General features: G+C 29.8%; 2 protein-coding genes across 3 annotated transcripts; one reads left to right on the top strand and one right to left on the bottom strand.

Moving 5' to 3' along the window:
• Window positions 1-997: 997 nt before the first annotated feature.
• On the top strand, window positions 998-6,411 carry LOC134836041 (isoleucine--tRNA ligase, cytoplasmic-like). The gene is made up of 4 exons (XM_063851166.1): window positions 998-1,306; window positions 1,409-1,716; window positions 1,777-2,199; window positions 3,240-6,411. Exons 1-4 carry the CDS (start codon window positions 1,176-1,178, stop codon window positions 6,068-6,070), a joined length of 3,693 nt encoding a protein of 1,230 aa, XP_063707236.1. The 5' UTR covers window positions 998-1,175; the 3' UTR covers window positions 6,071-6,411.
• Window positions 6,412-7,135: 724 nt separating this feature from the next.
• On the bottom strand, window positions 7,136-11,914 carry LOC134833791 (histone-arginine methyltransferase CARMER-like). 2 transcript variants are annotated; one of them, XM_063848241.1, is made up of 9 exons: window positions 11,808-11,914; window positions 11,503-11,631; window positions 10,340-11,111; window positions 10,107-10,279; window positions 9,821-10,043; window positions 8,879-9,066; window positions 8,323-8,445; window positions 7,945-8,270; window positions 7,136-7,882 (listed from the first exon to the last, which is right to left on the bottom strand). In XM_063848241.1, exons 1-9 carry the CDS (start codon window positions 11,809-11,811, stop codon window positions 7,877-7,879), a joined length of 1,944 nt encoding a protein of 647 aa, XP_063704311.1. In that variant the 5' UTR covers window positions 11,812-11,914; the 3' UTR covers window positions 7,136-7,876. The 2 variants fall into 2 exon arrangements, with proteins under 2 accessions (XP_063704311.1, XP_063704310.1); XM_063848240.1 differs by having other exon boundaries at window positions 7,136-8,270.
• Window positions 11,915-19,587: the final 7,673 nt, after the last annotated feature.

The following is a 19,587-nucleotide window of genomic DNA, read 5'->3' as shown; positions in this document are numbered from 1 at the left end:
AATTTATTTAATCCATTTTTTTTCGACATTTGATGAAATTTTCCTTCTTCTTTGAAGGTATATGAAATGTTTACTTAAAATCAATAAATCTTTATCATTAAAAATTTAATATTTTGTAAAGAAAATTTGAAAAATGGACTGTAAGCACCAACATTTGAGTTTATAAAATTCAAAAACTTGTAAACCTTAAGGATTTCTAAAAAAAAAATACGATATTGATATAATTGGAGGTTTTCAAATAGATAAATCCATAGAAACTTTTGCAAACCTATTACTCACCCCCCCGCGATACATTAAGATTAAAAAGAAAAATATGTAAAAAAAAATAGAACACGCCAATAAAGACATATTATTATTATTATAAACCTATTACTCAAATTCGGTTTTATGACTTTTTTTTGTTGTTTGATGGAGTTTATAAACTTTATAAAATTAAGTTTTTAATAATTTTTGGGTAAATTCTTAAAAAATTTAAAAAATTTCTCAAATATGTAAAATTCATTGCATACCTTCAAAATTTTGAAAAATCAAATTTTTAATACTTTCGACTGCTAATTTCTATTTTCAATTCAAAATCGAGTCTAAAAATTTATTAAAAAAAAAATAGGTAAATAAAATTTTTTGAAAAAAAAAAATTTTTTTTTGTTAAATTTTTAAAAAATTCTAAAAATTTTTCAAATATGTAATCTTCATTGATGTTAGGAAAATTTTGAAAAAATAAAAAAAAATTTCTTTTGAAAATAAAATTTATTTCATACTTTCAAAGCTAATTTTTACAATTCTTCTTATAATTTCACGAAAAAAAATTTAATTTAATATTTATATTATTTAAATTTTAAGAAAATTAAAATTTTTCAAATTCCCGCAAATTCCTTTGAATGGCAAATTTTATCAGATTTTCATACTCCTCAATATTACAGGTCATAAAGGTCACAACTCCATCGTCTCCAAAGTGATTTACGACTTTTTTACATGTCAAAGCCTTATTTTTGTGCCGGATTCCAAGAAGCTCGCACGACTTGCAACAATTTTTGGGAAAATCTAATTTTCCAGGAGAGGTTTTCCAAAAAAATTATCAAAAATTTATCCTTGAAGGATACCGTACTAAGGTAAATTAGTTATTAGAGAAAAAATCATTTGCAATATTTGTAAATAAATTTACAAAAAAAAACACGATGGATGAGGCACATTTGAAACGTGTCCCGGAAAACATCAACTTCGCGGAAGAAGAGGAAAAAATCCAAGAATATTGGAAAAAGGAAAATGCCTTCGAGAACTGTTTAAAGCAGTCTAAAGGAAAGCCAAGGTACGTTCTTCTTATCACTTTTTTGTCTTTCTGATGCAATATTGCATCGCACACGTATCAGATTTTGAGTTTTTAACCTTTTTGCATGCAACTTGGTAACAGATACACGTTCTACGATGGTCCGCCGTTCGCAACTGGCTTGCCGCATTACGGGCACATCTTGGCAGGCACAATCAAAGATATCGTGACGCGTTATGCGCATCAACAGGGATATCACGTCGAACGACGATTCGGTTGGGATTGTCACGGATTGCCGGTAGAGTACGAAATTGACAAAACTTTGGGCATCAAAGGACCCGAAGATGTCGCAAAAATGGGAATTACCGCTTACAACAACGAATGTCGCAAAATTGTCATGCGATATGCGAAAGAATGGGAGGAAATTATCTCACGGATGGGCAGATGGATTGGTAAATTTTAATTTTTTAACAATTTTTTTCAAAAAAAATTTAAAAAAATATTTTTTTTAGACTTCAAAAACGATTACAAGACATTGTACCCATCTTACATGGAGTCAATTTGGTGGGTTTTCAAACAACTTTACGTCAAAGGGCTCGTTTATCAAGGCGTCAAAGTCATGCCTTACTCTACGGCATGCACAACGGCTCTCAGTAACTTTGAGTCAGGTCAAAATTACAAAGAAGTCGTCGATCCAGCGGTTGTTGTGAACTTTCCCATTGTCGGAGACAAAGAAGGAGCTGCAATTCTTGCATGGACAACCACACCATGGACTTTGCCGAGTAATTTAGCTTGTTGTGTCAATCCGGCACTCACTTATGTACGCGTAAAGGAGAAAAGTAGCGGAAAAGTTTATATCGTCATGGAGTCACGTATCGAATATGTCTTCAAAAGTGCCGATAATGTTGAGGTTTTGAAGAAATTCCCCGGAAAAGGTGAGATTTTTTTTATTTTTTGCTTTATTTGATTGCTTTATTTTATTTTTTTCACTTTTTGTCGAATTAATATTTAAAGAACGGATAGTTTTTTGAATTTTATGCTATTTTTAAACATCTTTGATCTGAAAACTATTAATTTTTGCTTGAAAATTTTCTAATTTGAATTCGAAATGTAAGAAGAATTTATCTAATTGGAATTTTTTTGACAAAAAAATTTTTTTGACTTAAGATTTTGGTGGTAATTTAATTATTTTGAGTAAAATTTAACATTACTTAATGTTATTGTTAAGTAAAAATTAAATGAAATTCTAAATATTATTTTTTTAAAATCAAAATTGATTTCAAACTGCCTAATATTTATAAAATTTTTTCAAAAAAAAAAAAAATTAAATTAGGTATTTAAATAAATAAATTTTTTTTAAATTATGAAATTATTTTTCATAAATTATTAAATTATTTTTTATTTTTTAAAAAAATGGAAAAAATCCCAAAATTTCAATTATTTTTAAATTATTTTTTTTTATTTTAATTTTTTTTAATCGGAAAAAAATCGTAAAAAGTGAAAAAATTATTTTTTTTTTCAAAATTTCATAATAAATATTAAATAATAAATAACAAATTAAAAATAATAATTAAATGAAATAAAAATGTTAAATAATGAAAAAAATTCCAAAATTTCTTTATTTTGTTATATTAAAATTAAATTAATTTTTTTTTTGTTTTTATTTTATTTTTTTAAATTAATATTCGAAAAAATCATCAAAAATTGAAATTTAATTTTTTATTTTTCAAAATTTTTATTTTATTTTAATTTTAATTATTTTTGAATTTTTCAAAATAAATTTGTTAAAAATGGAAAAAAAATACTTAAAATTTCATTATTTTTTTTTTAAATTAAATTTTCCATTAAATTTAATTTTATTTTTTTAAAATTTTTTAAAATTCTGTATTTCAAAAATATCATCAATACATAAGTGAAAAAAAAATTTTTTTTTTTTTTAATAAAATTTTTAATAATTTTTAATTTTTATTTTCAGAACTCGTTGGCTTAAAATACGAACCTCTTTTCAATTACTTCGCCAAATACAAGGAAACTGCTTTCCGTGTCCTCCAAGATGGCTACGTAACGGAAGATTCTGGTACTGGAGTTGTCCATCAAGCTCCCTACTTCGGAGAGGACGATTACCGTGTCTGTTTAGCGCACGGCGTCATCAAACGCGATCAAGAAATCGTCTGCCCCGTCGATCCAAGTGGCAAATTCAGCGCCGAAGTACCCGATTTCGCAGGACAATATGTAAAAGATGCCGACAAAAACATCATTGCCAACTTGAAAAAACGCGATCGTGTTTATTCAGCAGCTCAAACGAAACATAGTTATCCCTTCTGTTGGCGCTCTGACACCCCATTGATCTACAAGGCAGTTCCATCGTGGTTCGTTCGCGTCGAACACATGAACAAACAACTGTTGAATTGTAGCTCTCAAACGTACTGGGTGCCAGAATATGTAAAAGAAAAGCGTTTCGGTAATTGGTTAAAGGAAGCTCGTGACTGGGCAATCAGCAGAAATCGTTATTGGGGTACTCCGATACCGCTTTGGATCTCTCCAAATGGCGAGGAAATCGTTTGCATCGGCAGTATCGAAGAACTCGAGCAATATTCGGGTGTGCGGGTGACGGATTTGCATCGTGAGAACATCGATCATATCGAAATTCCATCAGCTGTGCCGGGAAATCCTCCGTTGCGAAGAATAACGGAAGTTTTTGATTGTTGGTTCGAGTCTGGAAGCATGCCATATGCCCAGCAACACTATCCGTTTGATAATCCAAACGAATTTTTGAATAATTTTCCGGCGGATTTCATTGCGGAAGGTATTGATCAAACGCGGGGATGGTTTTATACCCTTTTGGTCATCTCAACAGCCCTTTTCAACAAGCCTTCGTTTAAAAATTTGATCGTAAATGGTCTCGTACTTGCCAGCGATGGTCAAAAAATGTCAAAACGGAAGAAGAATTACCCCGATCCGATGGATGTCGTTCACAAATACGGCGCCGATGCCTTGAGATTGTATTTAATCAACAGTCCAGTCGTGAGAGCCGAGAATTTACGATTTAAAGAAGAGGGCGTTCGTGATATCGTCAAAGATATCTTCCTCCCGTGGTACAATGCATACCGTTTCTTGTTCCAAAACATCGAGCAACTCGAAACGACGCAAGGAAAGCCCTACAAATACGACAGCAAACGTCACACTTCGTTAGATGTCATGGATATTTGGATAACTTCCATCAAAGAATCCCTCTTGGACTTCATCGCGAAGGAAATGAAGGCATATCGCTTGTACACAGTCGTTCCGCGACTCACAAAATTCATTGATCTCCTCACAAATTGGTATGTTCGCTTAAATCGACGTCGCATCAAGGGAGAACTTGGCGTACAACAAGCTTACAACTCCATCGACACCCTTTTCGACATTTTATTGAGCACGGTGAAGATGATGGCACCATTTACGCCTTTCCTAACTGAGTTAATGTACCAACGCCTTCGACTTTTGGATGAAAATTCACCTGCCGGAAGTGTTCATTACCAAATGATGCCAAATCCGAACAAGCAACGCATTAATTTGGATGTTGAACGTGCCGTAGGTCGCATGCAAGCTGTCGTCGAGCTTGGTCGAGTGATGCGGGATCGTCGTACAGTCCCTATTAAGTATCCCCTACCCGAATTGATCGTCATTCAACAAAACGAGGAATACCACAAAGACATAAAATCATTAGAATCGTTCATTTTGAGCGAATTAAACGTGCGAAAACTCACCTTTTCCAGCGACAAAGAGAAATTCGGCGTAAAATTGAAGGCGGATCTCGATTATCGTGCTCTGGGATCCCGTTTGAAGAACGATTTGAAGGCTGTGAAGACATCCGTGCAAAATATGACCGATGCGGACATTCAAGCGAGTGTCAAAAAGGGCTTCTTTGAGCTTGCAGGTCATAAAATTGAACTTGAGCATGTTAAAGTGATCTATCAGATGGGCGACTCGCAACAACAACAGAAGGATCAACGTTTCGAAGCGAACAGCGATAGTGAAGTGCTTTGTTTGATGGATATGCAGCCGTCCCAAGAGCTCGTAGATGAAGGTTTAGCACGTGAACTCATCAATCGCGTACAAAAACTCAAGAAAAAAGGCGGTTTGTTCCCCACAGATCCGGTTGTCGTATTTTTCGATGTCAAAGAAAAGACTTCCGACGTTGCCAAAGTCGGAAAATCGTACAAGGAATTCATCGAAACAGCAATTAAGAGTCAATTCCTCCCCTATTCTGACGATGCGAAGACCAAACAAGTCCTTGTCGAAGGCACAGAGGACTTAAAAGGCGTTCAAGTTAAAATTGTCGTCGCTTCTACGAAAGAACGCCTTCTCCCGTATACGAAATGGTTCAATTTACTGCTTCATAAAGACATGTCGGGACGTTTTGGTGCCAAAACTAACAAAGCCTCGCTTTGTTTGTACGATTTCAACGGTAAAATTGCGACACTCGAAGAGGTTAAACTCGAAGTTGAGAAATTGTTTGGGCTTCACATGTGTGAGTTCGTTCTCACAGTCGACGGGAAGGAAGTTACAGCCGTTACGAAGGCTCTCGAAGAGAAAACTGTCTTTATTTCGCGTAATTTGGCAACAGCGAAAGACAATACCGAAGGACATTCAAGCACGCCGTACTGTAAATTCGTGAATGTAGATGTGCAGGGGAAGAAATTGACAGTTTTTACGGAAAATCCTGTCGATTCGAATCAGTTGTCGAACGATCACTTGAATGCCTTGCTCAAAAATCGCCTGAAGAATGTCGATGTCAGCAAATGTGTCATCAATTTTGCTTAAGAAGCAGAGAATTTTGGATGGAATTTATTTAAGAATTTCACTTTTTGTCTAAATTTGTTGAAAAACGTAAAAAATATTCTTTTTTCATTTTTTTGAAATAGTAAAAAAAATTAAAAGAAAAAATATTTAAATAAAAAATAAATATTGAAAATTATATAAAAAAAAATAGAAAAAGAGGAACAAAAAATTATTAAAATTTTAATTATTTTTTTTTTCAATTAAAAAAAAATTAAATTAAAAATTAATAAAAAATTGTAAATTTAAAATTTTTTTTCATAAAAATAAAAAAAAGTAAATAAATTAAATTAAAGTTTAAAAATTCATAAATTATTTTTTGGAAAAAAAAAAAAATATTAAAAATAAAATAAAAATTTATATGAAAAAAAGAAATGAAATCATTTTTTTTTTCTTAAAACTTCCATTTTTCAATTTAAATTAATTTTTTTTTCAAATTAAAAAATAAAAAATTGTGAATTAAAATAAATTATAAAAAAAGAGACTAAAATAGATTTTTTTTGAAAAATATTTACATTTTTAAATTTTTATTTATTCTTTTTAAATTTTGAATTTAAAAAAATTAATAAAATTAAAATTTAAAAAATTGTAAATTAAAATAAATAAAATGAAATTTATATAAAAAAAATTTTTTTGAATTTGCAAAAAAAAAAATTTTTTTTTTTGAAAATTCAATTTTTTTTTTAAAATTCAAAAATAAAAAATCAAAAAAAAATTAAAAAAATTAAATTATATGAAAAAAGAGAATAAAAATAATTTTTTTAATAAATCTTTAATTTTTTTTAATCTAAATTTTTAAAAATAAAAAATTAAAAAAAAAAATTAAAATAAAAAAAATTTGAAATATTTCCATTTTTTTTTTTTAAATTTAAATTATTTTTAATTTTTTTTAATTAAAACAAATTTAGAAAACAATAAAATAGTGAAAATAAAATTTTAAATTAAAATTAAAAAAAAAATAAATTAAATAAAAACGACAAAAAGTGAAATAATTAATTCGTAAGCCTTATTTAATTAAATAAATAAAAAAATCTCAAAGTACTTGAAGAATGATTTTTTTTTCGTATTCTATTTTTTTTTTCTTTAATTTTATAAAAGACAACAATTTAAATTACATTAAAAAAATATAACAGATATCTTAAAATTAAGAACGGGGACAATATTAGGCTGCATCGTTAAGGGAGCTTACAAAAATTAAAAATACTGATATTGACCTGTGTTAATTAAATCCTTAAAAAAAATCATTTAAAACTAAATCTCTTACAAAAAAATGTGACGTTTGTGTGAAAATAAATGCCAATTTTAGTTTTTTTTTCTTAATATCTCACTCCTACGGTTATTATCCTCGTTTTTTTTTTTCTTAAATTTATGTAGTTAAATAGTGAAGTTGAAGAAAATTTTTAAAGATGCTACGGAATTTGAAGAGCTTAGAGAAAAATATCTTACGTATCTCGATGAAAAATGGAAATAATGTCTAAAATATGAGTATTTTGTGAACCTGCGAGCGTCTTCTAACTAACTATAGCTATCTCTAAGGTAAGAGCTGTAAGCATTAACGTTAAAAAAAAATTAAAAATTAAGAAAATTGTAAATTTTTCGAGTGAGTCTTGAGTTTCTGGATCGTTTTCGGGGAGTAGGATGACATGACGTTGATGATGGTGGGATCGAAAAAAGTCGTTAAGAGAACTTTTTCTTTAGTTGAAATAAATCGGAGTTGTGTGTTGCTGATGTTGATCCATTGTGCTGAACATTTGCTGCATCGCCGACAACATGGGCGCATCAATAAGGGGCTTACCACTAATATGATTGGGATTTGTTGGTGTGTTGTTTGAGGAGGAATTATTTGTCTCAAGACTCACCTGCGAGGCCTGCTGCTGTTGCTGCACATGCACAAGCGACGGACTTATCGCGCCCCCAATTAACTGCTGTTGCGCGACATTTTGCGTCGATGTCGGTGTTCCGCCTGCCAGCAAAATTTGATTTCCGATCGGAATGCCGCCGAGCACGTGTGTGATGTTATTTCCGCCTCCCAAGGGCGCCGACATTTCCGAAATCATACCGTTTTGGGCAGTGAATTGTTGCGCATTTAAGACAGCAGCGGCTTGACCATTCGTTTGACCTCCGCCCGAGTTACTTGATCTCCTTCCCGTACTCGGGATACTGCCCGGGTGAATACTCGGACCCCCTAAAAACGCAAAAAAATCAAATTTAATCGAAAATTTTCAAGCAAAACTCACCAGTTGTCATGAAATTCGAAGAAATATTGGGACTGTGCATATTTGTGATCAACGAATGCGACAAATCCATCGTCGGATCATGCAATCCATTCATCGCCGTTATCCCATTCACCAAATTGACAGCTGTAAAGAAAAATTTATTAACAATTTCTTTTATTTTCAAAAATTTTTTATCGTATAAAATCATACAAACACAAAAAATCATCAAAATTAGTCACATTTATTACAAAAAATCCGTTTTTTTTTACAACAAATTAGTAACAAAGATGATCAAACATTTTATTTACATGGAAAAAGGACTCAAAAGTGATCATCTTACAACAAAATAACTTGTGAATTTCATAATTTCTCGTATTTTAACTACTCCCAGTCACTGTCGTCTCCAAAGTTTCCGGATTTACTTAAATTATTCGGTAAAACTGGGAGAAAAAAATAAAAAAGAAAAAAAAAACATGTATGGAAACGATGAAAAACGGACAAACATCACACGAAACAAACATAAAAAATTGACGAAACACAATTTTTTTTTAAAATTAATGGAAAAAGCATAAATTACCACTTCTCGCTCCCTGTGCATCAAGTTGATTCCAATAATTTTCGCTGGGTGATGTCGTATTAGAGCCCGGCGGAACGGGGACAGCAGCGCCCGTATATCGGAAATATGGATTTTTCAAGTCTAATGTGTTGCTGGATTCGATATTCGTTCCCTCGAGTTTTAAATGGATCGCTACATCGTAGCTTTGTCTGAAAATTAAATGAATTTAATTAAATTTTTAATTTTTTTTTAAATTAATCGAAATGAAAATCAAAAATAAAGTCCAAAATTTTTTAAAATAAAAAATATAAAAAAAAATTAAAAAAAATATTAAAAAAATATTTAAAAAAATATTAAAAAAAAAAATAAAAAAAAATATTAAAAAAAAAATATTTAAAAAAAATTAAAAAAATATTTAAAAAAAATATTAAAAAAAATATTTAAAAAAAATATATAAAAAAATATAAAAAAAAATTAAAAAAATAAATATTTAAAAAAAAATATTAAAAAAAAATATTTAAAAAAAAATTAAATAATTAAATTAAAAAATTTAAAAAAAAAATATTTAAAAAAATAAAAAAAAATAATTTTTTGAAGTTTTCAACTTCTAAAATGAAAAAAATATTTTTTTGAAATTTTCAGCTTCTAAAATCATTTTTATATTTAAATTTAAAAAAAAACATAAAGCATAACTGTCAAAAAATTTTTGAAAAATATATTCAGTAATTTTATGAAAAATATTTTTTGAGAAAAAAATTTATGTTGAAATTTTAGTTTTCAACAAAAATAAGTAAAAATTGAAAATTTCGTGAAAAATTATAAAAATACACCAAAAAAATTAATTTTTTGACGAAATTTTTAATTTTTTTCTAATTTTGTCCCATTGGATTTTTGATTTTTAATATGGGGCATCGGACTTTATTTTTGATTTTCATTTGGATCACCCTAAAATGATTTTTTTACCTTTTATTAGCAGTTAAAGTAACGTATCCCGTGAGAATTTGTCCCTGTTTAACTAGAATTGGCGTTTGCAGGAGACAACGGACCTGATACCAGTGCGTTAAAGGCTCTGTTGGGGCAGTGCTTAGCCATACGGAGCTCTGAGAGCCTCCAAATTCAACGTCAAACCAGAATGCAAGGCCGTGACATGTGCCCGTTTCGAGAATATGGAACTCCAGGGGAACATCTAAAATGGAAAATCATGAAAAACTGAAGTTTTAAAGATTTTTTTTGTTTGAAAGTTACTCACTGATGCGATGAAGATCCGTTTCATCAGCTTGTAAGAAGTCGACAACGTGACGAATGGACTTTGCCATGCAAATTCTCATATCGAATGTGTCGACGATGGGTTGGCGGAAATATTCTTTCATAGCAGCGGATCGCATGCTGCTCAAATCGACACTGTGGAAGCTGGTTTGATACCTAAAACGAGATTTTTTGTTAGAAAAAAATATTTTTTTAAAAGAAAAAATTTTTTTTTACCAAAAGTTGGCTTTGTTATACTGTTCCATGTAAAGGGCATCATCGGAAAACACAGCAACATGTAGGTCAGCACGCGATGGGAACATTTTACCGCCCGGTTTCAACCATTTTTTCGCATGTAAATATGTCTCGAGCATCCGTTCGTTGTATAACATGTAGCCCATCGGCTCGGAAATGATAATGTCAACTTTCTGCGGTAACTCTATCTCCTCAATTTTGCCGGCAATGACTTGAATTTTGTCCTGCAGCATATTCGCTTCGATCAATTGTTGCGCATATTGTGCCATATTACTTGCTTCGACGGCATAAACTTTCGCAGCGCCCGCTTGAACCGCGAAAAATGACAAAATTCCCGATCCAGCCCCAACGTCGAGCACAATTTTGTCGGCAAAGTCGTTGACATTCGAGTGTATTGCTTTCTGATATGTACTCGTGCGAATAAAGTCTTGCATCATGTTTTGCTGCTGACTCAAGTAGCCGTAAAATTGGAAATACTGCGATGCGGAGGACTCTTCTGTGCGTTGCGAGAATACTGATTGCATGTGTGTGCCACGTAATTTGCACAGCTGCTGCCGAAACTTGGCAATTTCGTCTTTTGCCTTGAATTCGATCACGAGTTGTTCGTCGTCGAGGTTGATCAAGTGCTTGAGATCGCCGAAAGGGACGCATTCGGTGCGCGTCGTTATGGGAAACTCAAAAAGCGCCGTTATGTGAATGTCATTGTTGCTGTTTTCCGTGATGAATGTCGACTTATTGTCATCTACGCGAGTTTCTGCAACGAGAAAAAAAAATAAAAATAAGAAAATCAGCATCACAGACAACATTTTGCCGCATTCGAGTGCGTGGGATGGGGCGGTATGTGTGTGGATTATTGATTTTCAGCCATGCACACAGACACGTACACGCTATTTCTTTTAAAAATTCTCGGTCTGCGAGAAGATTTTCGAGATTTTATCGCATCCATTGTTCGAATTGTCTTTGTTTCGGCACAAAATCCCGAAGAGCGTGCCGCAACAACGACTACTCCAGCTAGAATTCGCGAATGGCCTTGAAAATGATTAGAGCGAAACACACAAAAGAACCGAACTAGCGTACAAAAGCCATCGACCTCATACACAAAAGCGTTCATAGACACACAAAAAGAAGCATTTTTGCCGTCTTACCTGTGGTAAATTTGCAACTGAGCCCCTGCGGGTCATACGACAGCGTCAAATCAACGGGTCCATTGTATCTCTCCACAAGTTTGCTCTCCGGATTCACATTATAGACAATTGTTTGGAATTTGAGGTCTTCTGTCATGCCGCCGTGATGAAAAAAAAGGGGAGAGAAGACATTAATATTTCAACTTGTACGGCATACACGATAGCATATTGCAAAAAAAAAGGAAAAGCCGCGATAACTTTTAGTAGGATTTTCTGCACAAATAGCGAACTTTTCGCTCAATGACGATTAAATGCCCGTTTCTTACCCATTTTTCTGTGTTTTTGCGGTGCTTTGAGGTATTTCGATCGATGTTTTTCGTGGTAAATTTCAGCCTGAGTTAATTTGCGTGAATTTCTGTGAGAAAACACTTGAATTACCCGGAGGCGAATGCGGATGCACGGACCCAGCATGCAAAAAATAATTTGTTTGAGACCCGAGGCACAGACGGAACAAATTTCCAATTGTGACATGGGGTTAAAATTAGTTCAAAATGTCGCCGCATTTCTGGTTTGGAGGCGCCAAACAGGATATTGACGGAAATGAATTATCACTTTCATTCGTCTCAGAAAATTCAAATGCCGCCAAAAGTGAGATCGGAAGTGATCCTTTTAAAAACCTTCGAGTTTCATAAAAATAAGGCCCATAATAATTTTTTTTCATAATTTTAAAAGTATAATTTCGCAAATATTATTTTTTTTTTAATTTTTTATAATTTTTTTTCACATTTTATTTTATGAAAACTTAGAAGTTCATGTTTTCATAACCTCAAAGTCTTTGAAAAGAGCATTGATCTCAATTTTTTTTTTATTAAATTAGGATGAAATAAGAAAAAATTTTTTTTGAATACCTTCCTTCTTTAATTATTTTTGAAAATTCCCAAGTATTTAAAAATCAAAAAAAAACATTTTTGAAAAAAATATTAAAAAAACATTAAAATTTATGTTGAAATAAGACTTATAGTGAAAATTTTCATTTTTTGAAACAGATTATAAAATTAAATAAAAATTAAAAAAAAAAATAATTTAATAAATATTAAAAAAATTAATTAAATAATTTTTTTTAAAAATGATTTTTAAAAAATTGAGAAATTAATTTAATAAAAAATTTAAAAATATTAAAAAAAAAAGAACTTTAATTTTAAAAAATTAACAAATTATTTTAATAAAAATTTTTAATTATTTTGTAAAATTATGGGTAAAAAATGTTAAATTTTGTAATAAAAATTATTAATAAAAATAATTATTATAAAAAATTTTCAAAATTCATGAGCAAAATATGCAAAATTTAAGAATCAATCATAAATTAATTCATTATAGGACTCAGTTTTCATTTTCATTGATCTCGTTAATGATTCGTCAATCGATTTCCAGCTGCTTTTTTAAAGCAATAATTTTCTGAAGTCCATTAATTTTATTAAATTATGTTTAAAATAATAAGCAGCTTGATAATTGAGTCCTCATTAAACTTTTCAACTGCCTGCTTATTATTCAATATTGATCAGCTTGATCCATTTTTACTCAACTCTACCTGAAAACATGAAAAAGAAAGTTCGAAAAAAGTCTAAATATAGAATGGTACTGACCTATTTAACATACATTTTCAAAGAATATTTTGCATGTTATGTCCCCTTGAGTAACAAACGAAACGAAAAAAAGCACCGGTAACTACTACAATGCAAAGTCATGGACGTATAATTTTTCGGTCTGACATCGAATGTGTGACACATTTATTCGAAAAAATAATAAATTTTTATATTATTCTGTGTAACAGGCACTGCAAGTGACTGAGTGTGTTAATATTTAGGTCAGACAAAGTACACTTTTTTTTTTATTATTCTCATTTTAACTTAAATAATAATAATGAGACGCGCTTGTATGGGTCGTTAAGTAAAGAATGGATAATGTACACAACAAGTATATTCGGAGAAAGAGACGACGACGACGAAACGAAGAGGAAAGGCAAAAATGAAAATGATAATCATAAAGTAACATAAAATGTGTAATTCTTTTCAAACATGTGGTAATAAGTGTTACGTGATGATCAATCTGGAGACATTTCTTTCGCGATAGCACGTGCGTAGGCAGATCAGAGCTATTTTTAGGCTACCGAAGTATCTCAAGGGAACACACAACGCCCAATGCTTTTTTTTCTTATTTATTAGCGTGAAATAAATTATCAGGATGTTATTGTAACCTTAATTGAACTGAATTTACATGGTCATGTTCACTGAAGAAATTTATCTGTTTTTCTGCAAATTCTCTCGAGAATGCGCGAGAAAGAAAAAAAAGTGCGCCGCAATAATAAAAATAATCTGGAACACCACATTCAATTTGTTAAAAAAGTTTTTATTGATGCTCGTCTGTGTACAATTTTTACAGAAAAAAAATATTTATCTCACATTTTTTCTGCATGTTTTACCTCTGAACAATATTAATTTTAACTGTCGACGAATTTGTATTAACGATTTTTCATTTCATTTTCGAGGTTTGCAATGGAAATTTACGAGGCACCAGAGGAAAAACTAAAATGCAAAATATTCAACAATTAACTGCAATTACTCGTGTGCAATTATGCTTTTGTATGTATGCGAAGCGCAAAGAGAGAGTGATCCGTGTTCGCAGCAACGGAGATATGGCAGTGAAAAAATGTACAAATTTTCTAAAAAGTAGGTGAAAAAAGAAAGTAAAAACATTTCTTATGCTGTTCTCTTATGCCTCGATGCCATAATAGTCATTCGTTTGCGTGTAGTTATCATATTATGTTTTTGTTAGTTTATTTAAAAAAAACACAAGAAGAAAACTGGAATAATCTTTTGAGTCAGGGATGGAGCTATAAAAGGGCTCATGTAAAGTCTACAAACATAAACATATGAAAAAATTTATAAATCTTTAATTTGGAGTTTTTAAGATTATTTCTGACATGAATTGAAAAATCTGATCGCTTATTTGCTATAATTTTTCAAAGTTTTTTCATAAATTGTTTTAAAGAACTTTGAAGAAATAAGAATTACGAGATTGAATATATTCTGCTTCTGTTTAATTTTTGCTATTCGATATTTGATGAGCCGCTTGTAAGTTGAAACTTTTTTCTGTTAAGATTTTTGTTCTTTTGCCATACCTATCGACTCATGAAAAGATCTTGTTTAGAAGTAATTTTTATAAGATATGTTCTATTGCCGATGTGTTTTGCGAAGTCCGTAAAGTAAGAAAAGTATTGGAAACACATGTCACATTGAAAGTTGCAATTTGGGTTTCTTTAAGTTTTGATGAGCCGCTTATAAGGTAAAAATTTTTCTGTTAAATTAATTGTTCTGTTGCAAAAATGATACTGAAAAGTTTTTTGTATATCTGAGCAGATCTTGTTTAGATGTGATATTTAGCTTTCTGATTGTTAGGAAATCCTCTCTTTCTACCTTCTTTACTTTAACAAATAAGATCCTTTTTTTCACGATGCCTTGTATGAATTTGTCGTCTTAAGTTAAGAATATCGCTTTTGATCATCTCATGGTCAAACCTTGCAGCTTCATTTTTGAGTAAATAAACTTTTTAATGTGGCTTATAAAAGTTGTTCGTCATGTTCATTTTTGTGAAACAGGATAATAGAAATGCAAATATTATATTCATCCTCATATTACCTGAAATTTATCTAAAAACCATAAGAACTTACCAAAACTTTATAAACTACTAAATTAATATACTTACCTCAAAAAAGTTTCTATCTGCTCATTAATTTCTGTACCTCCATCCATTTCTCGTATTTCGGGCCCTGCTTCTTTTCTGTAAAGTAGTTACATTGTTAAGCAAATCTAATGAGAAAATCATGCAAAAGAAAATAACGAAAGAAAGAAGATAAGATAAAAAACCAACAATCACGATGATGTCACTTATAGTGATACAAAAAATATAATTATTATGTTACTTAATTACCTACTAACGAATCGCAGCTACACAACAAGAAAGAAAGTGATTCTGCATGTAAATTTTTCTTCTCGAACAAAGCGAAACAAAGAAGTTTCTAAGCTATGTAGTGTGTAGGTAGGTCTATTATTATCATTAACTTATACAATGTACAATATATGTATATTAATATTATATAAACTTTCACCAATGCTCTAGTTTCAAAACCCAAAGTTATGAAGTCAGAAGAATTTAACTAAAATAAAATAAAAGCTTAACGGTAAATCACATGACTCGATACAAACATGCTAATCAATCATCTGAAAGATGTAAAGAATAAAAAAAACATATCACTTAATGTGATTGTATAACCTTCTAAAAGTTTATAGACATTACGTTTCTTCTTCTTTACTGACATTCCTGGCAAAACAAATGTGTGTGATCAGACAAAACGCAACACGCAAATAAATTACTTTTATAAATAAAATGCATCATTACTTCATCATCAACGTACAATTGTATAGACAAAGCTCATCAAAAGTGTGAATAAAACAAAATAAAAAATGATAAAGCTTGTTCTTTTTTCTTGAACGTTCAGGCGACCAAGCAAGTGTAATGTGAGAACTTTATAAACATTACTTACATGTATAACTTATAATAATAAAATAAAAAGTATTATCTTATTATTACTTGCGAAAGACATAAGAAATACGTCAATGATGTCATGGTCGGTCATGCAAGTTCTTGAGAAAAGAGGAAAAAATGTCGTGAAACCAGGAAACTGATTATTTATTGTACTTAACTGTCCTCCGATGTTGTTCTTATCTCTTATCACATGTCGTGATTTCTCGTGATTTTAACAAAAAAATTATTAGAATCACGATAATTTTCTTTCAATATAAAATTGTTTATAATAATTGTTGCTTACCTGCCAAAATGTTGTCCTACTTTCAGCTTCTTTCTCTTTATGTATGTAGGTTTGAAAGCATGAGAGAGCAAAGGTGTAATAATAGCATGTACTGATATTGTACCATTATTCTGGTACTACTAAAAACTTTACTTGACATGAAAGTAGATGTTGCCAGAGAGATAGTTTGAACCAAAAAAAAAAAAAAAAAAAAAAAATTAACAATGAAACAGAATTAATGTTAGTAGGTTATGATGAATTTAGTATACTTACCAATAAAGGTTGAAAATTTCTCAAAAACCTCACCTAGAAAAAAAAAGCAAAAATATTAAGATTATTATATTACAACTTAATGTTATACTTACTTAAATAATGTTGTTTAATAAAAAAAATATACAATCATGCATCATTTGCTCTTTTTTTATTATATTATTTATAAACATATATGTTATACATATACAAAAAAATAAATAAATAGACACGTTATGCACATCACACATGTATGTTTATATTCGCATTTAAACAATAATTTAGCCTTGGGCTGTCACTGACCCTGCTTCTGCTTTACTTACTACTTACATGCGTTCATTGCATTATTTTTATATTTATTTTAATTCCTTATACTGACATGTGAGTGTGTTGAGTGTGTCTCGCTCGTTTTTTTTTTATTTTTTTGCACATCACTATTTTTAAATACTTTACTATTTTAAGTTGGTGTGAGTTTGCAAAAAGGGACATCATCATCATCATTGGGGCGTATTCATGAAATAATGTAGATGAATAGAGGCCATAAAATGATATAATGAACTATTATAAAGTTCAGACTGAGAGAGAGGGAGAAAGTCTGGAGTTAATCCTTTTTCCTGTTTAATTTTTATTTATTATTTTTAAAAAATACTTTTTATCAATTTTTCATTAAAAATAATTTTTTGCTTATTTTTTTTTTGTTTTTAACAGAATTAAATTAAATTAGAATTTGTGAAAATTCTTGTAAAAAATTATTTAATTTAATTAAAATTATTTCCTTATATTCTAATCTTTAATTTTAATTTCAATAATTATTAAAAATTTTGAAAATAATTTTTTTAAGGTTTGAATAAATTATTTAAAAAATTAAATTTAATTTAAAAATATAATATTAATAAATTTAAAATCCCTTATTATATTTTTAAAATTATTTTTAAATTAAATTTAATTTTTTTAAATAATTTATTCAAACCTTAAAAAAATATAGATTTAAAATTTTTGTTTTTAATTATTTTGAAATTAATATTGAAGTTTAAAATATAAGGAAAAAAAATTTAATTGAATTAAATTAATAAAAACTAATTTTTAAAAATTAATTAAAAGTTTAATAAAAAAAATTATAAAATTATTTAATAAAAAAAAAATAAAAAAAAATTATTATTTTTTTTTTGCAAAATCATTTTTGCAGCTGTCAAATAAATAATAATTTTTAAAAATTATTTATCTTTAAAAAGAAGTAGATGACCGGCAAATAGTTTACAAAATACAAACAAAAATTTTTTGATCACAATCTTTTGATATTAATTAATTTTCATAACATCATAATAATGTGTAATAAAATTAAAGGCAAAAAAAAGTTGAAGAATTAAATAATCCACCGATAGACAACATTTTTACGTACAAACATACGCATATCTGTGAAAAAGTCTTGTAGAAAAAAAAGATACGAACGATGTTAATACCCTTTGTCATGGTCAGACGAGCAAATAACTATAGTTATGTATGTGCATAAATAATCAGCGGGCAAGTACTCTGTCTATGTGTTTCTCGTTAATTGTTTAAAAAAAATGTGCGTGTATAAATGTTACACATTGTTAGCAAGCTGCGATTCCTGCTGTATCATAGAGTAGTTATAAAACTTAAATAATGTAATTATTAAAATAAAATAATAAAAATATTTAATAATAATTGCAAGTTTTGAATGTAAACGTAATGAATATGTATGATAATCGTTACAGCATACCGACTACATATATGTTCATTAATACGCGGGTAATGTAACAGTGCTGTTGGTAAGGGAGTTCAAGGACACGTTTTTTCACTTCCCTGTTTCATTTTTTTTTATTACTGGCAGTAATTTTGTTTACAAAGTGCTTAATAATGAATGTAATAAAATAGAAAAGAAATGTAAATGTTGTTAAGTAAGTTATTAATCAACGGGTTTTTTGTTTCCCTAATTGAATTTTACAGCAAAAATCACTCATTTAAGTGATTTAACGAATTTTTTAAAACACGGTGTAAAAGAAGTTAAAATTGTCAAGATTCGCGAGATTTTTAAAAGGTAAGGGATCTTTTTAAGATTTTGCAGAAAAATTTGATAATGAAGCTTTTCACGTGAAATATGCCAGATAGAGTTTCAATACGACGAATAATTATTTTTAACATGCCATCTTTCAAACATAACCTCAAAAAATACAAAAAAATGAAACGAGTAGTAATACTATCGAATAATTCGCAAGAGTGATAAGGAAATCTCAAGCTATAGATTTTCTGAAAACTATTGCGAATCAATCGAAAGTGTTACTCGTTTCATTTTGTTGTATTTTTTGAGGTTAGGTTTGAAGATCGCATCATGGCGGTTCAAAGATCTATTGTGATCGTATGAATTTCCTTTGTAATAAAATGAGTTCTGTGCTTCAATTGTCAAGTAATTTAGCAATCTAAAGTCACTTTTTCTTCAACTTTTCCTTTATGTTCCTGTGAAAGATTCTCATCCTGGAGGATTTTGAAGTCCGGTGAGCCTGAAAAAATATTTGAAGCCTTCTTTGAAAGAAAATTTTCAGTTTGAAATTCAAATAAGGTTACTTACCCTTTTCCTTTTCGAATTTTCTCCATACCAAGTCTCTTGCCAAAATTTTAAATTTTTGTTTTGTAACACTGTGCAATCTCTTTTCCAATCGCTTGACGTTGATTAATTCCTTGAACGATCATATCTAGAAAGGAAGTTGCAAAAATTCTAGCATGTCCTGAATATTAATTTAGTCACAACAAAAATTTTTGTCTATTCATCGCAAGAGAGGAATTGAAACAAAAAAATACCATTTAATATTCAAATCATGCGAGCTGCTGTCTCAAAAGTTTAAACAATAATCATAATAATAAATGTCATTTATCATCCTTGATGCAGTCGTTGACGCAAAAAATTTACATTTAAAACATGAGGGAAATTTCCTTCTTCTTCTTTTTCGTCAAAAGCAAAAGGGTTGTAATTGAAA

The sequence above is a fragment of the Culicoides brevitarsis genome, chromosome 3 (genome assembly GCF_036172545.1).
Source record: "Culicoides brevitarsis isolate CSIRO-B50_1 chromosome 3, AGI_CSIRO_Cbre_v1, whole genome shotgun sequence".
Lineage (NCBI taxonomy): Eukaryota > Metazoa > Arthropoda > Insecta > Diptera > Ceratopogonidae > Culicoides > Culicoides brevitarsis.
The sequence above is the reverse complement of the archived record's forward strand: the minus strand, read 5'-3'. Positions and strand labels throughout refer to the sequence as shown.

Excerpts from the sequence above, each read along its gene's own strand:
- LOC134836041 (XM_063851166.1), top strand. The coding sequence starts at position 1,176 with ATGGATGAGGCACATTTGAAACGTGTCCCGGAAAACATCAACTTCGCG. Across the intron at positions 1,717-1,776 it reads ACGGATGGGCAGATGGATTG|ACTTCAAAAACGATTACAAG; the intron begins GTAAATTTTAAT and ends TATTTTTTTTAG. Across the intron at positions 2,200-3,239 it reads GAAGAAATTCCCCGGAAAAG|AACTCGTTGGCTTAAAATAC; the intron begins GTGAGATTTTTT and ends TTTTATTTTCAG.
- LOC134833791 (XM_063848240.1), bottom strand. Across the intron at positions 11,112-11,502 it reads CAGTTGCAAATTTACCACAG|AAACTCGCGTAGATGACAAT; the intron begins GTAAGACGGCAA and ends TTCTCGTTGCAG. Across the intron at positions 8,446-8,878 it reads TGCACAGGGAGCGAGAAGTG|CTGTCAATTTGGTGAATGGG; the intron begins GTAATTTATGCT and ends TTTTCTTTACAG.